The 20,936-nt window shown below is 47.6% G+C and overlaps 11 protein-coding genes across 11 annotated transcripts; 6 read left to right on the forward strand and 5 right to left on the reverse strand.

Annotated features, from left to right (window-relative positions):
• Positions 1-76: 76 nt before the first annotated feature.
• FOMMEDRAFT_77409 (uracil-DNA glycosylase) lies at positions 77-1,763 on the forward strand (the record flags this gene model as incomplete). The annotated part of the gene is made up of 8 exons (XM_007262963.1): positions 77-309; positions 364-479; positions 577-672; positions 773-825; positions 884-936; positions 1,120-1,357; positions 1,469-1,495; positions 1,617-1,763. 8 exons carry the CDS (start codon positions 77-79, stop codon positions 1,761-1,763), a joined length of 963 nt encoding a protein of 320 aa, XP_007263025.1.
• A 1,072-nt stretch (positions 1,764-2,835) lies between these two features.
• On the reverse strand, positions 2,836-4,523 carry FOMMEDRAFT_144674 (uncharacterized protein). The gene is made up of 3 exons (XM_007262964.1): positions 4,377-4,523; positions 3,546-4,315; positions 2,836-3,378 (listed from the first exon to the last, which is right to left on the reverse strand). Exons 1-3 carry the CDS (start codon positions 4,476-4,478, stop codon positions 3,222-3,224), a joined length of 1,029 nt encoding a protein of 342 aa, XP_007263026.1. The 5' UTR covers positions 4,479-4,523; the 3' UTR covers positions 2,836-3,221.
• A 42-nt stretch (positions 4,524-4,565) lies between these two features.
• On the forward strand, positions 4,566-5,412 carry FOMMEDRAFT_152074 (uncharacterized protein; the record flags this gene model as incomplete). Its single annotated transcript, XM_007262965.1, has 4 exons — positions 4,566-4,587; positions 4,677-4,832; positions 4,882-5,013; positions 5,138-5,412. The coding sequence occupies 4 exons, from the start codon at positions 4,566-4,568 to the stop codon at positions 5,410-5,412; spliced, it is 585 nt and encodes a 194-aa protein (XP_007263027.1).
• A 535-nt stretch (positions 5,413-5,947) lies between these two features.
• On the reverse strand, positions 5,948-7,125 carry FOMMEDRAFT_152075 (uncharacterized protein; the record flags this gene model as incomplete). Its single annotated transcript, XM_007262966.1, has 5 exons — positions 5,948-6,171; positions 6,451-6,467; positions 6,526-6,654; positions 6,763-6,856; positions 6,945-7,125. The coding sequence occupies 5 exons, from the start codon at positions 7,123-7,125 to the stop codon at positions 5,948-5,950; spliced, it is 645 nt and encodes a 214-aa protein (XP_007263028.1).
• Positions 7,126-7,569: 444 nt separating this feature from the next.
• FOMMEDRAFT_17228 (uncharacterized protein) lies at positions 7,570-9,956 on the forward strand. The gene is made up of 4 exons (XM_007262967.1): positions 7,570-7,709; positions 7,789-8,338; positions 8,393-8,840; positions 8,899-9,956. The coding sequence occupies exons 2-4, from the start codon at positions 8,091-8,093 to the stop codon at positions 9,547-9,549; spliced, it is 1,347 nt and encodes a 448-aa protein (XP_007263029.1). The 5' UTR covers positions 7,570-7,709; positions 7,789-8,090; the 3' UTR covers positions 9,550-9,956.
• A 2-nt stretch (positions 9,957-9,958) lies between these two features.
• FOMMEDRAFT_138598 (uncharacterized protein) lies at positions 9,959-10,411 on the forward strand. Its single transcript, XM_007262968.1, has one exon. It carries the CDS (start codon positions 10,077-10,079, stop codon positions 10,233-10,235), a length of 159 nt encoding a protein of 52 aa, XP_007263030.1. The 5' UTR covers positions 9,959-10,076; the 3' UTR covers positions 10,236-10,411.
• Positions 10,412-10,813: 402 nt separating this feature from the next.
• FOMMEDRAFT_144676 (S-adenosyl-L-methionine-dependent methyltransferase) lies at positions 10,814-12,901 on the reverse strand (the record flags this gene model as incomplete). The annotated part of the gene is made up of 10 exons (XM_007262969.1): positions 10,814-11,091; positions 11,178-11,366; positions 11,428-11,517; positions 11,580-11,644; positions 11,711-11,856; positions 11,925-12,162; positions 12,219-12,330; positions 12,382-12,479; positions 12,547-12,709; positions 12,766-12,901. 10 exons carry the CDS (start codon positions 12,899-12,901, stop codon positions 10,814-10,816), a joined length of 1,515 nt encoding a protein of 504 aa, XP_007263031.1.
• A 522-nt stretch (positions 12,902-13,423) lies between these two features.
• FOMMEDRAFT_17241 (DnaJ-domain-containing protein) lies at positions 13,424-15,680 on the forward strand. The gene is made up of 12 exons (XM_007262970.1): positions 13,424-13,473; positions 13,544-13,600; positions 13,660-13,688; positions 13,739-13,756; positions 13,810-13,815; positions 13,870-13,919; positions 13,976-14,269; positions 14,340-14,418; positions 14,480-14,562; positions 14,615-14,732; positions 14,803-15,132; positions 15,235-15,680. Coding segments are annotated over exons 1-12 (1,308 nt in total). The 5' UTR covers positions 13,424-13,472; the 3' UTR covers positions 15,478-15,680.
• Positions 15,681-15,717: 37 nt separating this feature from the next.
• On the reverse strand, positions 15,718-16,982 carry FOMMEDRAFT_138601 (RPB5 subunit of DNA-directed RNA polymerase). Its single transcript, XM_007262971.1, has 6 exons — positions 16,886-16,982; positions 16,724-16,806; positions 16,540-16,644; positions 16,351-16,432; positions 16,124-16,263; positions 15,718-16,053 (listed from the first exon to the last, which is right to left on the reverse strand). The coding sequence occupies exons 1-6, from the start codon at positions 16,967-16,969 to the stop codon at positions 15,909-15,911; spliced, it is 639 nt and encodes a 212-aa protein (XP_007263033.1). The 5' UTR covers positions 16,970-16,982; the 3' UTR covers positions 15,718-15,908.
• Positions 16,983-17,259: 277 nt separating this feature from the next.
• On the forward strand, positions 17,260-18,615 carry FOMMEDRAFT_25963 (WD40 repeat-like protein; the record flags this gene model as incomplete). The annotated part of the gene is made up of 5 exons (XM_007262972.1): positions 17,260-17,262; positions 17,336-17,532; positions 17,604-18,422; positions 18,444-18,477; positions 18,538-18,615. The coding sequence occupies 5 exons, from the start codon at positions 17,260-17,262 to the stop codon at positions 18,613-18,615; spliced, it is 1,131 nt and encodes a 376-aa protein (XP_007263034.1).
• A 78-nt stretch (positions 18,616-18,693) lies between these two features.
• On the reverse strand, positions 18,694-19,502 carry FOMMEDRAFT_152081 (uncharacterized protein; the record flags this gene model as incomplete). The annotated part of the gene is made up of 4 exons (XM_007262973.1): positions 18,694-18,917; positions 18,991-19,021; positions 19,045-19,150; positions 19,462-19,502. The coding sequence occupies 4 exons, from the start codon at positions 19,500-19,502 to the stop codon at positions 18,694-18,696; spliced, it is 402 nt and encodes a 133-aa protein (XP_007263035.1).
• Between the last annotated feature and the right edge of the window lie 1,434 nt (positions 19,503-20,936).

Raw genomic sequence — 20,936 nt, forward strand, 5'->3', positions numbered from 1 at the left:
CTTGCCTGTCAAAGTCACAAATACAAAAGTCGCTTCCTCGGCTACAGCGGGGAAGCGGCAGCGAACACTCGTCGAAATGGCTGGTGTCACATCGGGGGAACCAACAGTGAAGAAGCAAAAGCTCGATCGGACAGTTGCTTCCTTAAATGCTAAAGAAGAGTCTATCGGCTCCACTACGGCACGATTTGCGACCAGTGATTTGCAGCCCCTCAATTCTATCCCCTTTTCCATGCAGGCCTTCATGGACTCCTTGACAGAGGAGCAGAGGAGCCTACTGAGTCTAGAATGCGAAACGATGGGGAAGAGTTGGTAAGCGATCGCTGTCATCTTCCCGCCTTGACAGTTATGAAAGAAATTTGTCAGGCTCAAAGTTCTTAAAGATGAAATAAAGAAGCCTTACTTTATCGCATTAAAGAAATTCCTGTGGTCCGAGGGCGTCAAAGGCCCTACTGACGTGACAAAAAATATCTTCCCACTACGTATGTCCTACCGCGTCTGATCAATGACAGTATGACATAGAGATCCTGACGTTCTTGTTTTCTTGTGTGCTTCGTGTTCTGCAATATTATCATTTAGCAACCAATATCTATACCTGGTCGAAGACCCCTCTTGGCCGTGTCAGGGTTGTCATCATCGGACAGGACCCCTACCACACTCCAGGCATGGCGCATGGTATGTATTAGCACCAATATATCAATCGGCTCTGAAATCTTGGGCTCGACAAATTAGAAGTGAAATGACAAACGGCAGTTTTAACATACCTTCTTTATAGGATTGTGCTTCTCTGTTCCCCACGGACAGAGTCTTCCTCCTTCGCTATTGAACGTGAGCTGATAACCATATCTATGGCTGTGATGCATGATGAATCGTAATTTTTATTCAGATCTACAAGGAGATCAGGAATGAATATCCAGAATTCACTCCGCCGAAGCACGGGTATGTCTTTCTGCACCAAACCCTCGGCGCTTGTTCTGGCCGCTCCGTCCGTCGTGCAGTCCCCATTCCTCTCACCCAATCCCCTCACTAAACACCATTCCTATTCTTACACACGCTTTCATGTTTCTCTCCTTGTATGCCCGAGTATCGCCATCCGTTACTGAAGAATATTTCGGCTAACAGTAACCTAACCGCCTGGGCTAACTCCGGTGTTCTGCTATTGAACTCGGCATTGACGGTGCGCAGCGGTGCCGCGAACTCTCACAAGGGGAAGGGCTGGGAGGCCTTCACAGAAAAGGTGATCGAAACCGTTGACAAATACGGCGGAGCAAATCTCAGCGGAGCAAACGGGGTTGGTCGCGGCATAGTCTTCTTATGCTGGGGAAAAGACGCCGCAAAGCGCGTCGCGAAGCTCGACAAGGTGTGTCAGATCTTCCTCCTCCTACAGTCCGTCAGAAGAACAAAGACAACTCTTACTAAAATGTATTTTTCCTCGCACTTGCGTTATTCCCGACCACCCCATCAATTGTAGGAGAAGCACTGTATTCTTCATAGTGCTGTAAGTACCAGTTTCTCTGACTGTTTCATCCCTTTGAGTAATTCGCGACATCACTGATGATCTCTATTATATGTGTATATGTGCGGCCCGACACTGCGTGCCCATGTTCGATATCGCACAGCACCCCTCCCCTTTAAGTGCTTCACGCGGCTTCTTTAGGAACGGGCACTTCAAGAAGGCCAATGACTGGCTTGAATCGCGATACGGGAAGGACGGCCTTATCGACTGGTGCACACTGGATGTACAGGAACCAAACCCATCTCAGTAACTTGAAAAACAGCAGGAAAGCGAGCAAGGGGAAAACGTTGCATGTGTGCATGCTTGGAATGTCTTGCATCTAACAGTTCCTTTCACACAATCACTTATTCACTTAGCCCAATAGTCTTGCATACCCGTCATTCTGTATATATACATCCGCTGAACTTCTCAGTAATTGAATCCTTAACTCATGGAACTGGATATTATCAGGTTCTTTGGAATTCTGGATTCTGGTGTGGGAAGCCTCGAGGAGCTTGAATTGAAGCTACACCTCAGCTTCAATACCATACAAGTCCACTGCAGCCGTTCCATTAACGCAAGGCAAGCAGAAGGCAAGGATTATTATGCTTAGCGTGTTTGAAGCATATACATTCGAGCAGCAGTCCAAAATACGTCACACGGATGGGGGCGTGAGATGCTTCTTACGACTTCCGACAGAATTAGGGGTGGCGTTGAAACAGGAGGGAGATTGCTAGGCGAATGATCAAGAAGGGTCGAGCGTAATAATTCCCGCAGTAAATGCGACGACAGAAACTCCGTCTTCTCTACGCGTGACGGCGGTCGTATAGTGCAGCACGACGCGATGTTATAGGTACGATGGCAATGGCGCCAGTTTAGTGCAGTTGCTACACTGTCGTAAACGGGCTTGCCTTTTATATTGTTTAGTACATAGAGAAAAACAACAATTGGGCACCAATATGGACACACAATAGAATTGTGGGCGGTAAATAATAATAATAATAATAATATGATGCAGGAAAAGGTCGAAATACTGGATGCAGCTTCACGATTTATTCCATAGACAACTCGAATGCTAATGACAAGTATGGCATGACAGACCGACAGGTCGATCGGAATAGAGTGGGGTAAAGCGGGCCAGAATTGAACCATGGCGATTTCGGCCATCAATCTCGAGTGCTTATATTTATACCAAAACAGGAAATGATCTACGAAATTCAAATAAATAATAATTGCTGGCGAAACGGAAAGAAGGTAAATCGTAAATCCATTGGAATTCAAATAAAATAGTTGCTTGCGACAAAGGGATATGGACAGATGGCAAGAGACAGAGGGAATGGGGAGAACGCGGTGAAACGTGGCGTCGGCAGGCGAAATGACTGTCGACCTCATCTCCATCGCTCGCGGGGACATCCTCAGCGGCATAGCACGGCGATCTGCTGGACAGCGGAGGCAAAATGATACGCGAATGAGATCATGCGCTGACACGGCGAATAAGCACTTAAATCTGGAAGGCCTTGTATTACACTCCTGGAGACTCGATGGTGATCCCTGAATTTCGCAGTTATACCCAAGACACTCTCCTTTTCCCTTTATCCGCCTCCCACCGCCATCTCGTTTGTTGCTATCAATCTGATTTGAAAGGGTAACTGTGTTATCAGATCGTGTATGGTGCTAATTACACGTGCGCCGGATGTCCGCCGAGGGCGCAGGCTGTGTCAGAGCTCGGTCACCAAGAACGGCGTTTTGCAGGCACGGCACTCTCCGGAATAAGTAGGTGAACAAGACAAGCAGCTCGACGCCAGGCCCGAGGAACGTCGCCACGAGCGTCCATCTCCCCATCAAGGAAATAATGGGTCAGGCCGTGCGACGAAATGATGGCTCGCCTGTAGACGATTGTTCAGGCCCAGCAAACCCAGGGCGGGAGATGCTTGTGTGACTGGGCGGTAATCTAGAGCTCTGTGCAGTGGAATTGATGCTATCGTGCGGTTGATGGGAAATGCCGGATTGGGCTCTCTGCGAGTATGATGCGGTAGAGTATAGGTCAACGTACTGAGGAACATGTTGAGGATCGTGAATTGACCTTCGAGTGACCATTGACATGCTAAGTCCACCAGTCGGCGATGCTGGAGATGCAGGCGGGAATGTAGACGCGTGTGACCCCATCGAGTTCTGAGCCGTGCCACCCATAGCAGACTCCATATGGTGTGGAACGGAATGAGCATGCATGCCGGGTGACGATTGTGCTAAGTTTCTGTTACTAGATGAAACTGAAGTCATCGGGTAAAACGGTTCCTCTCGCGGAAAGCCCGAAGGAGAGTTAGAGGGCCGGTCCGCAGAATGATGGTATCCCGATGGCCCCGGGGACGGAAATACAGCAGTGCTGAATTGCGTCCGGGGCCTGGTAGACGGGCCTGCGTCAAAGCGGAACGGATGGTCGGGTGGGTACGATGTTGACGCGCCGGTTGGGTTCACTGTCATGGATGAGTGGACGTCTCGTTCTGAACCATACTCGTCATGCTGGGTCATCGAAATTGCGTTGTTCCACATCCCCGTTGAATTGTTTCCTGGATTCGCCATATGAGAGCCAGAGGGAATCGGTTGATTCATTGAATGTGGAGACGAGTGATTCGTTCTTGGTGAAGCGGAGCCTTCCCCCATCACAGACTCGGCCCGTGTTGTCGATGCTCTATTGTACTGTTTTGCTTTATCCTTTCCTGTCGGACCGCGTCCCAGAGGCGGCCGGCTTGCAGGTGGCAAGTTCAGGGCGGCTCGGAGGTTGTCGTTCTCCTCCTCGAGCTCCGCAACTCGGTCCTCCAGAGCCTAGAAGTCATGTAATTAATTAGTCCAAGCTCGTCGTAGAGTTGAGCACACCTGGGCTTACTTGGAGATGAGCAGCCCTTCTAGCCCGGAATGCACGCTGTACGTCACGAGCTCTGTTGGGAGGGAGGTTGTCATTGCGCTTCCTGCCTCTCTTGGAAGACATGTCGAGTTAGGTAGATAAAGCGGTTTTTCTGGAGCGGGGTAATGTAACGGACAGGGTGGGAGAACGAGAGGCGGGGGAAGGAGGAGCATGGTAGTTTATATAGAGCGCCGTGAGCTGTAGGTGATCTGAAGGCCTGTAAAGTGCAAGCTTCCGTAAGTAAGCGGTTCCGTCGACCCTGATTTGGCGCCGATCTCTTAGTTTCCGGAGGGGTGTTCCAGAATTGCAGCAGCGTAGATGATCTCAAGATTGAAGTGCCCGACGCGTCTGGAGAGTGTGCGAGTAGACGGTGGGCTTCGCCGCAGGTTGTCAAAGGGAATAAGATTGCGTTGAACTCCGGGCATCACAACCGACGAGGTGATCTCCCCTCACAGCTTCAGGCCCTGACCCGATCTCCCTGTTTCAGTGGCGGGTAGCGACAGAAGCCAAAGTGCCATAACGAGCCAGCGGAACGATCGAGAAACAACAACACTACGTCTGTACGTTATCCGTTTTCCGACAGACAAGGGCAACAACAAATCCGTCCTGCTCCCTGCCAGTCTGCTGCGGGGCCTCCAGCCTTGACATGACCGAGGCGGAATAAGAACACGCACCGCTCAGAAGCTGGGACTAGTGACACACCGTCACACTCCAGCATACTTGCTTACTTTTGTGCACGACAGAAGAGAAGAAACGTCCTGCCCAACTGGCCGGCGGCGAGCATCGCGCTGCTACAGCGGTCGTAGAACACGACGTACTCACATATACAATCAAAAATTACCCGCTCAGGATCATCTTAGCATGTGAACATATTTTTCCTGTCCGTATCTACCACAATACGCGCAATCCATGTCATCCCATAGCATACCTCTCAGCGGCGCAGTGGTGTCGCACCGCCGCGTCAATATCAAATACCACCGTGCAGAGCCATCCTCGTGCAATAAGCTTGAAGGATTAAGCACGGGACGAGTAGTCCGTGCTGCGCGGTGGTGAACAACCACCTCTCAAACTGCTCTCACGCATGTGCGCGGGATCTCAATCAAACGGACAAGTCGGGTATCAGGACAATATCCTAGACAGTGTGTGCAGCTCAACAATCTTGTTGGCCCTCGAATAGTATGTTGTAGCCTGGATACACTTGGGCTTGAAAACACGCGACGACCAGATGGCATGAGGCAGAATCTAAATCATCGCTGTTCGTCATTGGTTTCAGCACATGTTGAGCAACAAGCATTCTTCGTATTGTCGGAGCCCTAGAACTGGACACTTTAGTACTGTTGCATAGGTGACGGCAGCACTGGCTGGCGGCTTTCATCATAGATTCATACACTAAGCGTGTCACCGGGGTCCGGGCTTGTCTGATCCACAGCGCTGAAAGAAAATCGAAAGTGCCTGGGTGATGAGGTAAAATTTCAGCAAGCCCTCCACGAATCGGCATCGATTATGTGCGCTTGCCGTTCCTTTGAGGCGTCCGCGGAAGCATTTTTTTAAATTTAATGCGCTTTGAACGGAGAGGTATGTTTGGGAGGACCGCGGAAGTTGTGCGAACCCGAGAAGTAAGGTTCATTACCCGATTTAGGATTGAGATTGCAGGTTAGTTCGAATCCTCGGAAAGCAGGGAAGAGAAGTCGAAGCACAGAAATGGCGTCAAGGGGCGTCAAGTTCCAGAGAAGCCAGCAGCGAGACGATTGGTCGGGTTCCTGTTCATCGTCGTGCGCTATCCATACCCACTGATGAATTTATGCATAAATATACACTAGGCGGACACGACCACATGCATGCGGCACAAATATCCCCCAGTCCGTTTATCATGTGCGTAAGTGGAATGTTCTGATCAAGAGAACGCGAAAACAAGCATGGCAACCGTGAGCGTCATTTTGCTTGCTTATAAACACTCTCAAAGAATAGAATCGATGGAGTGCACCCCAGTCTCAGCGTCTCCCATTCACACGCTAATCATAACAACGTGTGCGTGGGAGTTTCCTAGAAGGGCTACCGGCGATGATCGTCCTCCTACCCAAGGTTGCAGAAATGAGAAGACAGTGCAGATAGCCGAAGCTATGGAACAAACCATGTCAGATATGTTTCATGCATAAACTGCTGATTGATGTGCATAAGGCGCCTCTCCCGATAACGACCGGCGTGAACACGAGATGCACGAAAGTAGAAAGGCCGAGCGTGTACGACGAGTTCAAACGATCTGCAAGCGCGGTAAATCAGAACAAGGAGATCCCTTTCTGATAAATACTGAGCTTGCAAGGTGTCTTGAGCAGAGGCCGAGTAAGTCTCACGGAGAGCAATAAATCACTGAATGAAAAATAGCGCCTGGTATTGAAAGAAGAGCGTCAACTTGTCCATGCTTGCGTACGTCACAGCGCGAGTTCCCTCCTCATCAAATAGAGCTAGAAGTCGGAGTAGTTGGAAATGACTGTAATGAATGTGGATAGAATATAAGCTACAGGTCAGTGAACTTAGTTCTTGAAACCTTACTGTGATCGAATGAGACGCGAAACGCTCGACCTCTTCTGGTCTCCTGCGGCACAGAAAAATGTATTCCCGAATGAGAATTGAAGTAAAGCAGCCTAGTGTGCCAATCGGTTGCTCGTCGTGTTAGTCCCATTTTCTTTAGCCCCAGTGTAAGCTCGCGCGTAGAACCAGGTTTCGATAGCATGGCCCGTTGAGAATGTTCATGCGCTACAATGTTTCTGTAATTTCCAGGTTTTGAATACCAGCTTCTAGAACGCAATAGTATAAGAAAGCAAGGTGAAGCAAGCAAGTCCGCCGTTATTTCGCAATAAGAGAACCCGTAGCCGACACGGGGATGCTGGACAGACGGTATCTGTCAGCACTGTGCTCCTGTTTCTCGGAGTCCATATTCAGTAAGTGATAGCAGAGGACACGGACAGACGCGTTCCTTCCCAGCATCGGCCGTCTTCTGCTGAAGGGCAGGAAGCAAGTGCGGAATAAGATTTCGATGATCGGTTAAGGTGCAATAACGGAGTAAGGATCACGTGCTATTTCAAATCTGATCGGAGTTTGAAATCTACGAACAGAGCTTCGTCGCTGTTGACTCAATGACTGTGGCATCTTCTTCACAGACTGCCACTTGCAGAGCATCGCTACCTGCTTCACTTTCTTTTTCTTTCTTCACAAGGCCACTTGCCTCACGTAAAGAGACGTCGAAGCCGGTCCTGCTTTGGATTTAATTGAGAATGTGGAAACCTGCGACGAAAACGATCACCGGGACCAACGATGGTTAGTAATGCAAATTTCCTCCGCTCAGTGCTCTGTTCTTCGGTGTGCCTAGGAAAGGTACTGACAATTTGCCCTATAGTTCCTCTAGGAAACAGACGGCGTTTCGGTCCGGCACCTGTTGAATCATCTGTCCCTCCGCAACTCGCGCAACCCTCGCCTTCCGCATACCCTCGCCCTCAGGCGCATCGAGGCGATTCGGAGGACAGATCACGCGAGCATTCGCCTGCGACACCCTCTTCTGGTATGTAAAACATGTCTCTCACTAATATCGGGCGATAGCTCGTCGCCTGCGAAGGGTCGCTGCCGTTTGGCAGATGACGACAGGACCCTCGGTTCAGTACCGATGATTTTGTTCCATCCTGCCATTCAAGTGACTGACCAATGACTAACCTGATATTTCTTTCTTTCCTTTCTTTTCTAACACCGCCGCACACAGCTGATCCCAATGAGCGTCGGAAGCGCCGCAGCCGATGGGGAGAAGCAAAGGCGGAGCTACCTGGCTTACCAACAGCTATCTCTGCCAATGGCGTCTCGCAAGCCCAGCTCGACACATATGCTATTCATCTTCGTCTTGAAGAAATAAATCGTAAGCTACGCTTGAATGACTTTATTCCTCCTGAGAGAGAACGGTATGTGCACTTTATGTCTATTTTTGGTCAGGACTGATATAAGGTATTTTTTAGTTCTCCTTCACCTCCGCCTGTGTACGATGCCCATGGTAGGCGTACGAACACGCGTGAGGTCCGTTATCGCAAGAAACTTGAAGAGGAACGCATCAAGCTGGTCGACAGAGCTTTGAAAGTTGACCCTAACTTCCGTCCACCGGTTGAATACCACCAGCAAAAGCGGTCTCAACGCCCCTCAGAGAAAGTCTATATTCCAACTAAGGAATTCCCCGAAATCAACTTTTTCGGTTTGCTCGTAGGTCCTCGAGGCAATAGCTTGAAGAAGATGGAGCGTGAGAGCGGAGCGAAGATTAGTATTCGTGGCAAAGGAAGTGTCAAGGAGGGTAAAGGCAAGCCCGACCAATTTGCGGATGATGCCGAAGAGGACTTGCATTGCCTTGTGATGGCAGACTCCGAAGAAAAGGTCGCTACCTGCGTCAAGCTTATCAATAGGGTCATTGAAACGGTAAGTATCTTATACTTAATTAGGGTGGAATTTTTTCTGAACAAAAAAATTGTATTAGGCTGCTTCTACACCCGAAGGTCAGAACGATCACAAACGTAACCAGCTCCGTGAACTTGCTGCATTGAATGGTACTCTCCGGGACGATGAAAACCAAATTTGCCAGAACTGCGGAGAGGTCGGACATCGCAAATATGACTGCCCTGAACAGAAAAATTTCACCGCTAACATCATTTGTCGAGTATGTGGCAGCGCTGGCCATATGGCTCGTGACTGCCAGGTGAGACCTGATCTTAACGGGTCGCCCGATGCTCCTCCCGCAATGAACAAGGGCAACTTTGATTCAGAATATGCTAATCTTATGGCCGAACTTGGAGAGAGCGGTGCAGGTGCGGGTACTGGGAAGTCTTGGGGTGGTGGTGGGACAGGGCTTAGCATCACAGCAGGAGGATCCGATGTACCTCCTTGGCGTCGACCTGAAATGTGGCAGTCAACGACACCTGCTAACCAGAACACGCAGAATGGCTATCGTCCTCCTCAGGGATATTCAGGTGCTGCCGCCGCCGGCTATGGCGGGGGCTATGGCGGTACGCAAGCTTGGTACCAAGGTGCCGGCTACCCGCAAGGTTACGGCGGTCAGGACTATTCCGCAGCTTACGCTCAATATTACCAGCAGCAGTATAACCAGTCACAAACTCCTATGCAACAGTGAAATGCTGAAAGATCTTAGACCAAAAGACAAACCGCGTCCGCGACACCATTCAGCGATAAACTCGAATGATATTCACTTTTCACCTTCAGGTATCGCCGCTATGCTCCTTCGATGCCACCGCAGTGTTCGGCTTTACAACTCATGCGTATCCTTGTCCATTGATTTTTCTATTGCACTCACGGTATAGGTCCTCCAACAGCGACACTCCAGTTAATATTCTTCGTTTCTGTGACAACTATTTCTAATGCTCAGGGCAAGTCTGTGGGGTTGTGTTTTGTCACTGACGCGAGTTCATTAGCTTAGCAGCACGCCTTTTCGTACTCAAGTTGTTGGCCGCATGGTGATTCTCTCTTTTTTTGTGCTTATGTATCGTAGTTATGCAACAAAGACAGTGCATAGTGGGCTGCTCAATTGCGTCGTATCCAATCCCGGAAGCTCAGTCTACAGTTTCAATCAACAGATGATTGTTGGAGGATTAGTTCACATTACGTCTAATCTATTGTGAGCCGTGTTGTGTTGACGACTGGATGGCAAGAAGTGAGTGCCATGTACACCATCAGACAACTGGTTTATCCGCTCAGGAAATGAAGGACAAGTCTGACATGGATTGCGAAGCGAAAAGAGATCTCCAGACAAGTCTTCCATTCAGCAATGATATTGTAACGAAGGAGCTGTCGTCTGGATGAATACCGGTTATTTTATTCTGGCGTGCTTAAAGCGCCGCATGGCAAGAATTCTATAGCCTTGCACGTTTGACGCCGTTGATATTGATCTGTGCGCTGTTGCTGCGGCCTGGGGATGTGGCGTTAAAGTCCTCCGATACATACACTCGATTGCCCCGTCAAAGTTCGTTTCTGTTCATTAATAACACGTATTGTTCATCTCATGTTTAAAAAAATCAATCTGAAATTGGGAGAAGATCATCTTCTCCCGTGAAGCCTGTTCGTCAAATATCCTGATCTGCACGAGCATTGCTCCCGGAGTAAAATGAAATTAGGTCGGGAGGAGGAGCGCGACATTGAGTTTATGGCAGAGTGTGGAAGACCAAATTCGACATGCTGGACACACATGTGGGTGGAGGAACGTGTTGTTAGTGTTTATTTGGTTCCTGCCGAAGCTTATGTCGTGTCTATCACGCAATGTAGTCTTGTATAGCTATTGCATGGGCTAATATTGTAACCGCGGAAAGATAGCACTTGTTTAATATGGTATGTACAACAAACGGTGGTTAGATCCGCAGCATGACATACTGCATCACGCGAGGTCAATGCTGCTTTTTCGATCGCTTTCTTCGTTTCTTGCGCCTGTCGGCGCTGACCTCGATCGATTGACGTTCCGGCGTGTTCGTAACTTTGATTTCTTCGTTGTCTTCGTATTGGCTTGCTGGACGTTTCCCTTGAGGAGTTAAGCCTTCATTTGGTAAACTATTTTCGCACTCTTTACGGTTGAAGTCGGGGTTACCGCCGTCTTTCTCGCGGACGAAGCAGGAGACGAAGAAGCCGTTTGTGTGGTCTTCACCTGGTACGCATCGGACCAACGACTCTGTAAGAAAGGCGATCAGACCTATAGTCGGTGGAACTCGCTTTCATGATCAATCCCCTCCTCCTTCTATCCCATACTCTACGTACCTGAATTATACCCCGGCATTCTTGCTGGTAATCCTCTACGCGGCCATGTTGGTAGGACCTCGTTTCTACTAGCGAGAACGAAATGCCCCTCTTTCGCCTCATCAGACGCTAGTGCCTGAGAGACGACGTCCTCGTTCTCTACCGCATGGACACTGCATGTTGAGTAGACTATCTTCGTGACTGCGGGAACTGAGGCGAAAGTAAGTATTGATTAGGTGGGGACGGAAATGGCGAACCGAGTTACGCATACATTTCATGGCGTGTTTGATCATCAGTAGCTGAAAAGCTGCGAGCTTCTGTAATCGTTCGTCTTGGCCGCCCTCAATCTCATCCTCGTCCTCTACAATGGAAAGGAAGGTAAGAGTCGGTCCGTAGAGAATGCTTGAAGGGATAGAGAGAGACCTGTATCGAGTAGATGATCCAGGCGGTTGACGATCCCAGAACCACTGCAGGACGGATCCAGAAGGCTGTGTCGTCAAAGTTAAGTGCCTGGTAAGCCAAACATCTAGATGTGGACAGGGCAGCACACGTACATGTGAGAGACCCCGGCATATTTCGAGTCATGCGGGTCGACCGACATGAAGTCCACATTCGTCGGCTCAACGTTACCGCAATGAGCCTTTTCCACCATCTTCTTTAGGGTCGCAAAACGCTTCTTGTCGCGTTCAAATGCGTATAGCTGATCATTGATCAGCTCGAAGTTTCCCCTTTGATGTTCAATTTAGTAAGGGAGAAGTCTCTACCCACCTTCCCGCGGCCCTTCATAATAGCGCTTAGGAGCGTAGTCTTGTTTCCGGGAGCCGCCGTTGCGTCAATCGCACGCGTCTGTGTATGCGCGGGCGGGGAAAGGATCATTGCGGGAAAACATGACGCTTTATCTTGAAGGATAATTTTACCCGACGATAACAGAGGGCTATCGTTAAAAGACGCTAAGGGATGGAAAAGAAGGAGGTTAGGAATGTGCTGGTCGCATTGCACAGTTTTCCTGAGTACAGAAAGGTTTAATCTCCGGAAGAAAAAGTCGGGAAACGGACCGCGTACTTTGAATCGAGTGGGTCCCCGTCTTCCACATATCCATGCGAAAGGAAGCACTTAATGGCCTCCTCAGTTGACCAAAGTACGGTGTTCACGCGCACATAACGCGGAATGAGATCTACGCCTTGGTTCAAGGGGGTATTAATTGAATGCCACAGCAGGGACGTACCCGCTCGTTCATCACCTCCGTGAGCAAGGTCCGAAATCGACTTGACCCCACGCTTAACCTTGATCTTCGTCAACTCAGATTGTAGTCGTGTCTTATGCCTGGAGCAAGGGAAAAACCGGGGTTACTAGCTGATATGAACATGGGACGCGGTGCGGGCTTATTCACCTCAGCACGGCTTGCTTGATAGGGCCGTCACCAGCCTGTATTTTCCCTTTTGAAAAGAGGAGATCATGTACGAGGAGGAGTGCAAGGTTTGGAGAGGTAAGCTTCTGTCGCTCGTGTTTGAGAAGCTCGGCGGCGTGGATGATATCGTTTAGAACGGCCTTGTCTGTCTGAATGTTGTCTAAACCAGGTGGCATGAGGGAGTAATGATGTTCTCCGTACATCTGAGAGTCTCAATAACCAGAGCTGCGGTCCGCTTCCTATCCTTCTCAGGAAGAGTGGATATTATACCCTTGATAGAGCCTTGTTTTGCGTCAAGTTTGTCGAGAACCTTAGCAGCATCGAAGTAGAAGTTCATAATGGAGGAGCATTCTATTTATTACACATGTGTCAGTCAAATTGAACACTATTCATATACAGCATGGTATGTACAGTAAGTATAACTTTTCCTGCGGAGTCACGAGTCGGGACACCTTAAGAAAAAGTAACAGCGTCAGTAAAGCATCAAACCAGGGAGAAAAGGGTGTATCGAATGTCAGAAAATATAACATTTTCGTCAAGGCTGGTCAAACCAGTTAGACAATGTAGATAAGTTTGAATTTGGGCATCATTCAAATAACCGATGAAACGAAGTCGAAGGAACGTACCCTATTGACTTTGAATGGCTTTGAGACTTTGTTAAGACTAGTACTTGGTAGAAGATGAAAGAGAGCAAGATCGCTAATTGAGCCAAAATTTTAGCGTCACGTGCGAAAGAATTGCAGCGTGCTAACTTCCAAGGACCCTTTCACGGCTCAGACGAGGACTACCACTTTTTCGCTGTGCACCTCTTTCTTTCTTCCTCTCTTTCCTTGTATTTTCACATCTCACTAGACTTTTTCGAAGGAGAAGCTCGTCTGCAATAACTGAGACGCACAACTTGCATAATAAGTCAGTGACTTACGGTGCTAATGCGACGCGCCTAAACTTGGTCTAACGCGTGCCTTGCCCGTAATAATAGTGCCTGTTGACACAGAACTTTATGACCTCCTTGATGTTCCCTACGATGCAACCGCAGGTAAGCAATAAGGAATGTCACTGATCTAACCGGAGAAGGTGCTGATGCAGGTTGTGTAGACGAAATTAAGAAGGCATATCGACGAAAGGTCCGCTTTATTCGCCTCTCTAAATGACATGCTTTCTCATAGTTCTGAAGGCCAAGGAGCACCATCCTGTACGTCCGCAGCTAATTCCGCTCTCAAACAGTAACTTACTCGCTTTACACAGGATAAAGTGAGATTTTCCGTCCACCACGTAGACTTCTCTTCGCTGACACTCTACATCGAGAACATCAATGACCCTGAAGCCAGCAAGCGTTTCCAAGAGATTGGAACTGCGTCCGTGGAAGCGTTCTTCTTTTACTAACTACGCTGATCATCCCATATTTCTCTAGATATGAGATATTATCTGATCCCGAAACCAGAGAGGTTTACGACGAACATGGGCTAGAGGGTCTTACGAAAGGAGGTCCTGGTGGACCAGGTGGTGTTGACCCTGCAGACTTGTTCGCAGAGCTATTTGGCAATAGCGGCTTTTCATTCACATTTGGCGGCGGACCTCGTATGTCACGACCGCGGAGAGGAGAAGATTCCGTAATACCGTATGAAGTGACCCTTGAGGACCTATATAACGGCAAGCACGTGAAGATGAACATGGAGAAGGAGATCGTCTGTGGCGTTTGTCGCGGGTAAGACATTGCCTCGGGTCCCCCTCGCTCGCGCTCATCTTGGTTGCTGTTGACTTCGTACTACTGCTAGATCTGGAGCAAAGGGGAACGCGAAGCCGAAGCCCTGTCCTAAGTGTGAAGGGAAAGGATGGACGTTTACGACGAGCTCCGTTAGTAACCTCCGTATCGAGCGTCATTCCGTTGCCTCATTTTGTACAACTTACTTCCTAGATTGGACAGTCAACATATGGGCAATCGCGAGTCCTGTGCACTGAGTGCGAAGGCGTTGGCGAGAAGCTCCGTGAAAAAGACCGGTAGGTATCAAACTTTGGTCTTTTCAAAAACACGCTAAAGCCTACTTCACAGCTGTAAGAAGTGCAAGGGTAAGAAGACCGTCAAAGAAAAGAAGCGTCAAGAAATCTTCGTTGAGAAGGGTATGACGGACCACCAACGCATTGTTCTCGCGGGTGAGGGCGACCAATCGGTATGGACCTGTTCCTTGTTCGGCAGCAGTGAGAAGTTGTGGTCCTAATGTTACCAATTGCCATGGTCAGCCAGATGCTCCCGCCGGAGACGTGATCTTCGTCCTTAAATTACAGCCGCATCCCGCCTTCGAACGATCAGGCAACGACCTACTTGCGAAAGTGCAGATTACGCTGTCCGAGGCCTTACTCGGCTTTTCTCGCATCCTCCTTACTCATCTTGACGGTCGCGGGATTGAGGTAACAAGCCCACCAGGAAAGATTATCCGACCTAGAGACACTATTATCCTACGAGGGGAGGGAATGCCACATTACAAGAATCAAGATCTCAAGGGTGACTTGTACGTCATCTTTGACGTTGAGTTTCCCGATGGGAATTGGGCGACGAGCGTTGATCAAGCGGTGTGTTCCCTCTCATCTCATCTTGGCTATACATGACCATCCTCTGATACTCTGATATACCCATACTCGCCTAATTCGCATGTACGTGTACACTTGATACAGGCCCTAGAAAAGTTGTTACCACCGAAGAGGCCAGATCTGGACCCCCGGCCTGCCGTAGTGGACGCACCGGCGTTTGAGGAGGCTGACTCCGCCGATGTGCGTACGCGCTCTTTCACCGCGGGCGCTGACTTCCTGAATCAGTCTGCATTTTCTGCTTTCCAGTTCGGCGCGGATGATGAAGAAGATGCGTGGACCGATGATGATGATGAAGAGAATGGGCACCCTGAATGTCAGACGCAATAATAGCATATTTGGGCTTTACGTGTGCATACTGTTGGGGCATCGCCCCCACTGTCCACCACTCCCTTTCTTTTTTCTTGTTCTTCCTTTCGCGCAACTCTCTCATGCTAACCCATTCGTCATATTTTTCGTCCTTAATCTCCATGCTGTACCTACACTCAGTATTTGCATACCTTCCTTACCTTATAGACTCTAGCCACACATCCATCCCGACTCACGAAATTTCAAGACTAAATTTTTTGGCAAGCTATACTGTCCATGACGTTAAAATCAGAGAAGACTGGACCATCTATCGAAAATACACCGATGAAGAATATGCTGAGCTAGAGAAGTCACCCTCGAGTCGAATACAAATACGTTTTACCTTTTCCCGTCAAGTCCTCCGAAAAACTTCATACTCTGAACTTCGACGACATGAAGCTAGAAGACTAAGACTAGAAGCATATACGATAACTCGCGTACCGACCCGCAGTCTCCGACGGCCGAGTGATTTTGACGACTTGGCCTCTTCGAAGACCGTAATATCGTGCTACGGGATCGGCGAGCTGGATGCGGGGAAGTTGTGTTTCCTTTAAGCGACTAAAGTCATAGAAGTTTAGCTTTCTACAGCAAAGAAGTTACAGGGAAGTTAGATAGCTAATAAACTCACTATTTTTCTAAGAGCGTGTCTTTCTCCTCTGGCGTGAGGACTTCGTGATGGGGGACGAGGATGTGTCGGGTGATGTTTACTAGAAGGTCGGATTCGGAGAACTCTTCGAGGCGGTATCGGACGGACATCTGGACGATGAACTAGAAGAGTGTTATTTAATCCATACGTTCGTTTTGGCGCTTGAAGGTTTGAAGAGAATAGAACGGGAATACGCTGATGAGACGTACCTTGCGAGCCGACGGCGTCATGGTCCCCGGAAAGATTACGATCCCTTTGTTAATGGACTTCTCTTCCAAGATGATACAAACCCTGTACGCAGGCGAGAAGAATGGCGGGAAGGATATATGTCGAGTCAGGATATGCCATTTGTTATTTTGTTATTATCAACCAAGCGAGATGGGATGCAAAACACGCACTTCTGCATCGTCTTAATACCCACGCTCTTCTGGTCTGAGAAGTAAATGAAAATGTGGTCTGATGGGTCTGATTCGTGCGTTGCGAAGAAGTTGAGCTGGTTTCGACTGTGCAAAATAAACAAATAAATAAAACAAGTAAAAGGAAAGATGTTAGGTTGAGAAAACGGAAACGGATTGTGCTCACTCGACAGAACCACTACTGTTCGCGAATTGTTGTTTGAAAGTCACCAAATCCACTTCGATTTCTTCATCAGACACTTGAAAGCCCTGTATAGCCAGCCAGGAGTTATTGCTGTGTAAGTACTTGCACAAGAACGCTAATGTAATGAGATCTGTGCAGACGCACCCTGTCTTTGATGAGTTCGTGAATCGTCCTGTTTACTCGCCATAAACGAGCAGCTTCGTCTGGTCCACCAACTGCGTCCGTCATCTTACGTTTGAGTCGTTGTCTGCGAAGAAAGTGGAAGAGTTAATAACTTCAAAGAAAAGAAAGTGTTAGTGACTGGGAACGGGTCACGTGACTTGCACCCGTCGATCAGTCTTGACTTGATTCATTGATTGAAGCACCACACCAACAAAAGTGTGTGTAGAAAGCGCACTGTGGCTTTGTTTCACTCTTTAAACGCATACTGAATACTCGACATGACGAGTGTGGCTTCTGGTACGAGCGCAAATATCAACGGGGCAAAGGCAGCGACCGTAGTTCTGAACGAGTCCATCATGGTCCGTATCACACTTCGCTAAGTTCACTCACGAACCCGCTATTGACTGAATCTGGTTTGACTTGCTCACATAGGCGAAGCTCAGACCAGCAAAGATATTCAAAGGCTCCGTAGACGCACTTCCTCCACCCTCACCTAATTCTACAAATCATCGGCCACAGAATCAAGTGCCTCGACAAATCACAGGGCTGACGTTCGATGATCGAGGAGACTATTTGGTAACCGCAGCGGAGGATGAGACGTTTCGTTTGTATAGTTGCAAAAGTGGCAAGTGCGTATCCCAACCTTTTCTTTGCTTGGACATAATTTCTGAGTTTTGATATGGGTCATGGTTGACTTTAGACACGTAAAAACATTATATTCGAAGAAATACGGCGTCGACCTGCCACGCTTCACGCACAAAAACAGCACGATCGTGCACGCGTCTACGAAGGAAGATGACACGATTCGTTATCATTCATTACACGACAACAAATATCTACAATACTTCAAAGGCCACAAAGAACGCGTCGTCTCATTAGAAGTATCACCAATCGACGACGGCTTCATGTCCGGCTCACTCGATCGAACTGTCCGTCTCTGGGACGTACGAAAACCAAATTGTCGTGGTCTTCTCCATTTGCCATCTTCCCCTCTCGTTGCCTACGACAACTCAGGTCTCGTATTCGCTGTTGCTATAAATACGTTCTGTCGAATCTTACTCTACGACATGAATAACTTTGACAAAGAGCCTTTCTTGACTATGACACTCGAAGATCCATTATTGAAACTCATCTCCTTCCCGCCTCGTCAGATATACATGACTTCCTTGGCCTTCTCGTCAAACGGGAAGTACCTACTCGTCGGCACATCCGGTAACGCGCATTACATATTAGACGCCTTCGAAGGCCATCTACTCGCTAAATTAGAAGGCCACGTCGGTTTGGAGAGAGTTCGTATGGAAGCTACCGTTGGCTTGAACCCGACGAAGGGAATAAGTGGAGAAGAAGTTTCGTGGACTCCCGATAGTAAGTTCGTTGTGAGCGGGAGTCTGGACGGCAAGATTTGCATTTGGGACGTGCAGAAGCTTCCCGTACGAGCGAATGAACCGATAGACCTCAATAGGAACCCCGTGGTACTAGACCCGATGACGACTCTCGATGGTCATCCTGGTCCTGCGAGGTGTGTGCGGTTTAATCCTAGACTTGGGATGATGGCGACGGCGGGAGCAGAATTGGTAAGTTGCATTAATACCTTCCTTCGATTAAGGCAACAGTAATCGACTAATTTTTTATAGGCGTTCTGGCTGCCTGATATGGCAGGGGACGGGTCTGACGAAGTGAAAGAGCACTTCAAAAAGAAGCTCGCTGGGTGAACAACCAAAATATCTGTACCTTATCGAATCGACACATTTCCATCTCGGCTCGGTCTGCTTAGGTCTACTTGGATACTATCAATAAAGGCGTCTTTCCAATAGTCGATAGTGTGTCATCATGGGTTTCTCCACAGTTCCTATTGCAATATGCCATGGACCCTCTTTGGCACTAATATCGTCCCAATAGACGGTACACAACAATCGGGGTGGCTCGGTGGGAGGCGGTGCTGCTGCTACTGTGAGGTATGTTGGCATGTTAGGTGGTAGTCGGGCAGTTCCTACGCATTCATTTGTTGGCATGACTAGCATTGTATCAATAATATTAATGATTCGTGATTTCAGTTATAACGATGAGAAATAAGGTGTAAAACGCACAGACTCTTCGACCAACGTTGCCAAGTTCTTCCTATACATAAACGCATCGCGTACGTTCTTTGATTGCGTCTTCTTGCACACCACGGTGACTCCACCTTCGATGACGCGTTTGTCGGAGATGATTTCGCGCACACGGTGGCGTGCGCTCGCTGCCTCTTCGCTGAGGCCAATGCCAGCGAGTAAGACTCGCAGAGTCACAATTCAGAGAATAAGCATCTTGTCATCTGCTGGAATCCGAAATTTATTCGATAAAGTCATCCTTTGTGCAAGTTTTCTGTACACATGTTCAAGGAACAAAATACGGAGGAGTCGGGTCCAAAGAAGAAATGGGTGTATTATATTATCTATGAAGCATTTGGGACTCGTTGTCATGTACATGTATACGCAGCATCTCCATCAGGAGCCTGTAATACAGAGTCAATTCTCTAAATTTGTAGACTTTATCTAGGGTTTTACTTACAAATTAATTACCGCCCTTCTTCGCCCTTCTCCCAGCCCGATGAGGTGGGCATTGCTCGAGATTCTTGCTCTTGCACAATTTACATAAAAGGGGATTCTCCTGAATATATTCGCACTTGTTATAAATGATGTAAGACTGAGTTGTAATTAAACTAATAATAAAATATAGTATTTACCTTTGCTTGCCAGTCCTGGCACTTGCCACAAGCCTGCATATTTTTTGTCTTTTTAACATTGGCGTTTGTTGTGCTAACAGTACCAATTTCTAAGTAAAAAATGGGTTGTTATCGGCCCTATACTTTTAAGCAAGAATATTTAAGAATTCAAGCTTACCTTGATTTGCCACAATTTCATTCCAATAATCTTCAAATTTCTTGAGGCAATATGCACAGTACCCTTCAATCCGATTATCTGTAATGTCCGATAAGCAGGCAGTATCAAAGAGCAATTGATATAATAGCATATCACTTACTATATTCTTTTATCGGACAGTCTCTAAAATTTTTATAAGAGATGTTAGTTAAACTGGAAATACAATCACATACTGATTACAGTCCGGGAGTATACAATCTTCGGGGTGACTCGGACTATTTCTGCACCGTTCATTGTTGCAGAAAACCTGTAAAGTGAATTAAAAACCTGTCATAAAATTTAAATATAATAATTGTTTTTACTGCTTGATCTGGCTATAAAGAAAATCTTAGTGAAACAATAAAAGAGTCTTTCTCAAGAATGCATACTTGTATAACTGAATGTGAACAAAATGCAAAGGTGTTTATGATCCTGGAGAAAGTACTTGTTAGCTAGCTCATCTTATTTTCAGCACAAAAAGGTTAGAAGTTATAATTATAATTAAGAGAATTTGAATTAAATCAAGCAAAGTTGGGTATGAAAAAGTAGTCACATGACAGTCAATAAACTTATTGACACTGACAGTACAGCCATTTGACATTGTAGATACATTGGGTGACTTCTTGTTGAACAGAATGCAAGTGTATAATAAAATACAATATTGAATTGACTACACACCAGATCCAATAGCACATACTTTACTGCTCTACTGTAATTGTTTGAATTTCTGGTAGAGCAATTTCAGGTACAAAATGCAAATGAGAAGACAAAAGTGTTTGGTTTGCATCATCCAGGAAGAGGTGCTTTATAACTTTGACTATCAGGCAGAAATCAGGATCGAGTTTCAACCAGCCAGAAATGCTCCTGAACATGTTGGACTTGTACTATCTTAGTTTTTGAGTAAAATGAATTCACTTGTTCACTCTGGCACGTGTCCAAGCACGGGACAGATCTTGACAGATTCTGAATTGATAGCATTTTTGGACCCTGGCACAGACTCTCAGTGATACACTTGTGAGTTGAGAGTCTATTTTTCTTTCTTTCAGCCGATTGCTAGTGTGTATAGAGATGCATGAAGACAGAAGCAAATCACCACAGGCACAGTGGATTAATGTGCAGTATGGGAGATAAGCTGA

Source organism: Fomitiporia mediterranea (assembly GCF_000271605.1).
Source record: "Fomitiporia mediterranea MF3/22 unplaced genomic scaffold FOMMEscaffold_2, whole genome shotgun sequence".
NCBI lineage: Eukaryota > Fungi > Basidiomycota > Agaricomycetes > Hymenochaetales > Hymenochaetaceae > Fomitiporia > Fomitiporia mediterranea.

Coding starts and splice junctions, on each gene's coding strand:
- FOMMEDRAFT_17241 (XM_007262970.1), top strand. Junction 13,601..13,659: donor TCCCTACGATGCAACCGCAG/GTAAGCAATAAG, acceptor CAGGTTGTGTAG/ACGAAATTAAGAAGGCATAT. Junction 14,270..14,339: donor GTCTGTGGCGTTTGTCGCGG/GTAAGACATTGC, acceptor TACTACTGCTAG/ATCTGGAGCAAAGGGGAACG.
- FOMMEDRAFT_138601 (XM_007262971.1), bottom strand. CDS start 16,969: ATGACGGACGCAGTTGGTGGACCAGACGAAGCTGCTCGTTTATGGCGA. Junction 16,807..16,885: donor ACGAACTCATCAAAGACAGG/GTGCGTCTGCAC, acceptor CTGGCTATACAG/GGCTTTCAAGTGTCTGATGA. Junction 16,645..16,723: donor AACAGTAGTGGTTCTGTCGA/GTGAGCACAATC, acceptor TATTTTGCACAG/TCGAAACCAGCTCAACTTCT.
- FOMMEDRAFT_138598 (XM_007262968.1), top strand. CDS start 10,077: ATGGCAAGAAGTGAGTGCCATGTACACCATCAGACAACTGGTTTATCC.
- FOMMEDRAFT_17228 (XM_007262967.1), top strand. CDS start 8,091: ATGACTAACCTGATATTTCTTTCTTTCCTTTCTTTTCTAACACCGCCG. Junction 8,339..8,392: donor ATTCCTCCTGAGAGAGAACG/GTATGTGCACTT, acceptor GGTATTTTTTAG/TTCTCCTTCACCTCCGCCTG. Junction 8,841..8,898: donor TCAATAGGGTCATTGAAACG/GTAAGTATCTTA, acceptor AAATTGTATTAG/GCTGCTTCTACACCCGAAGG.
- FOMMEDRAFT_144674 (XM_007262964.1), bottom strand. CDS start 4,478: ATGTCTTCCAAGAGAGGCAGGAAGCGCAATGACAACCTCCCTCCCAAC. Junction 4,316..4,376: donor GAAGGGCTGCTCATCTCCAA/GTAAGCCCAGGT, acceptor CATGACTTCTAG/GCTCTGGAGGACCGAGTTGC. Junction 3,379..3,545: donor GATCCTCAACATGTTCCTCA/GTACGTTGACCT, acceptor AATCGTCTACAG/GCGAGCCATCATTTCGTCGC.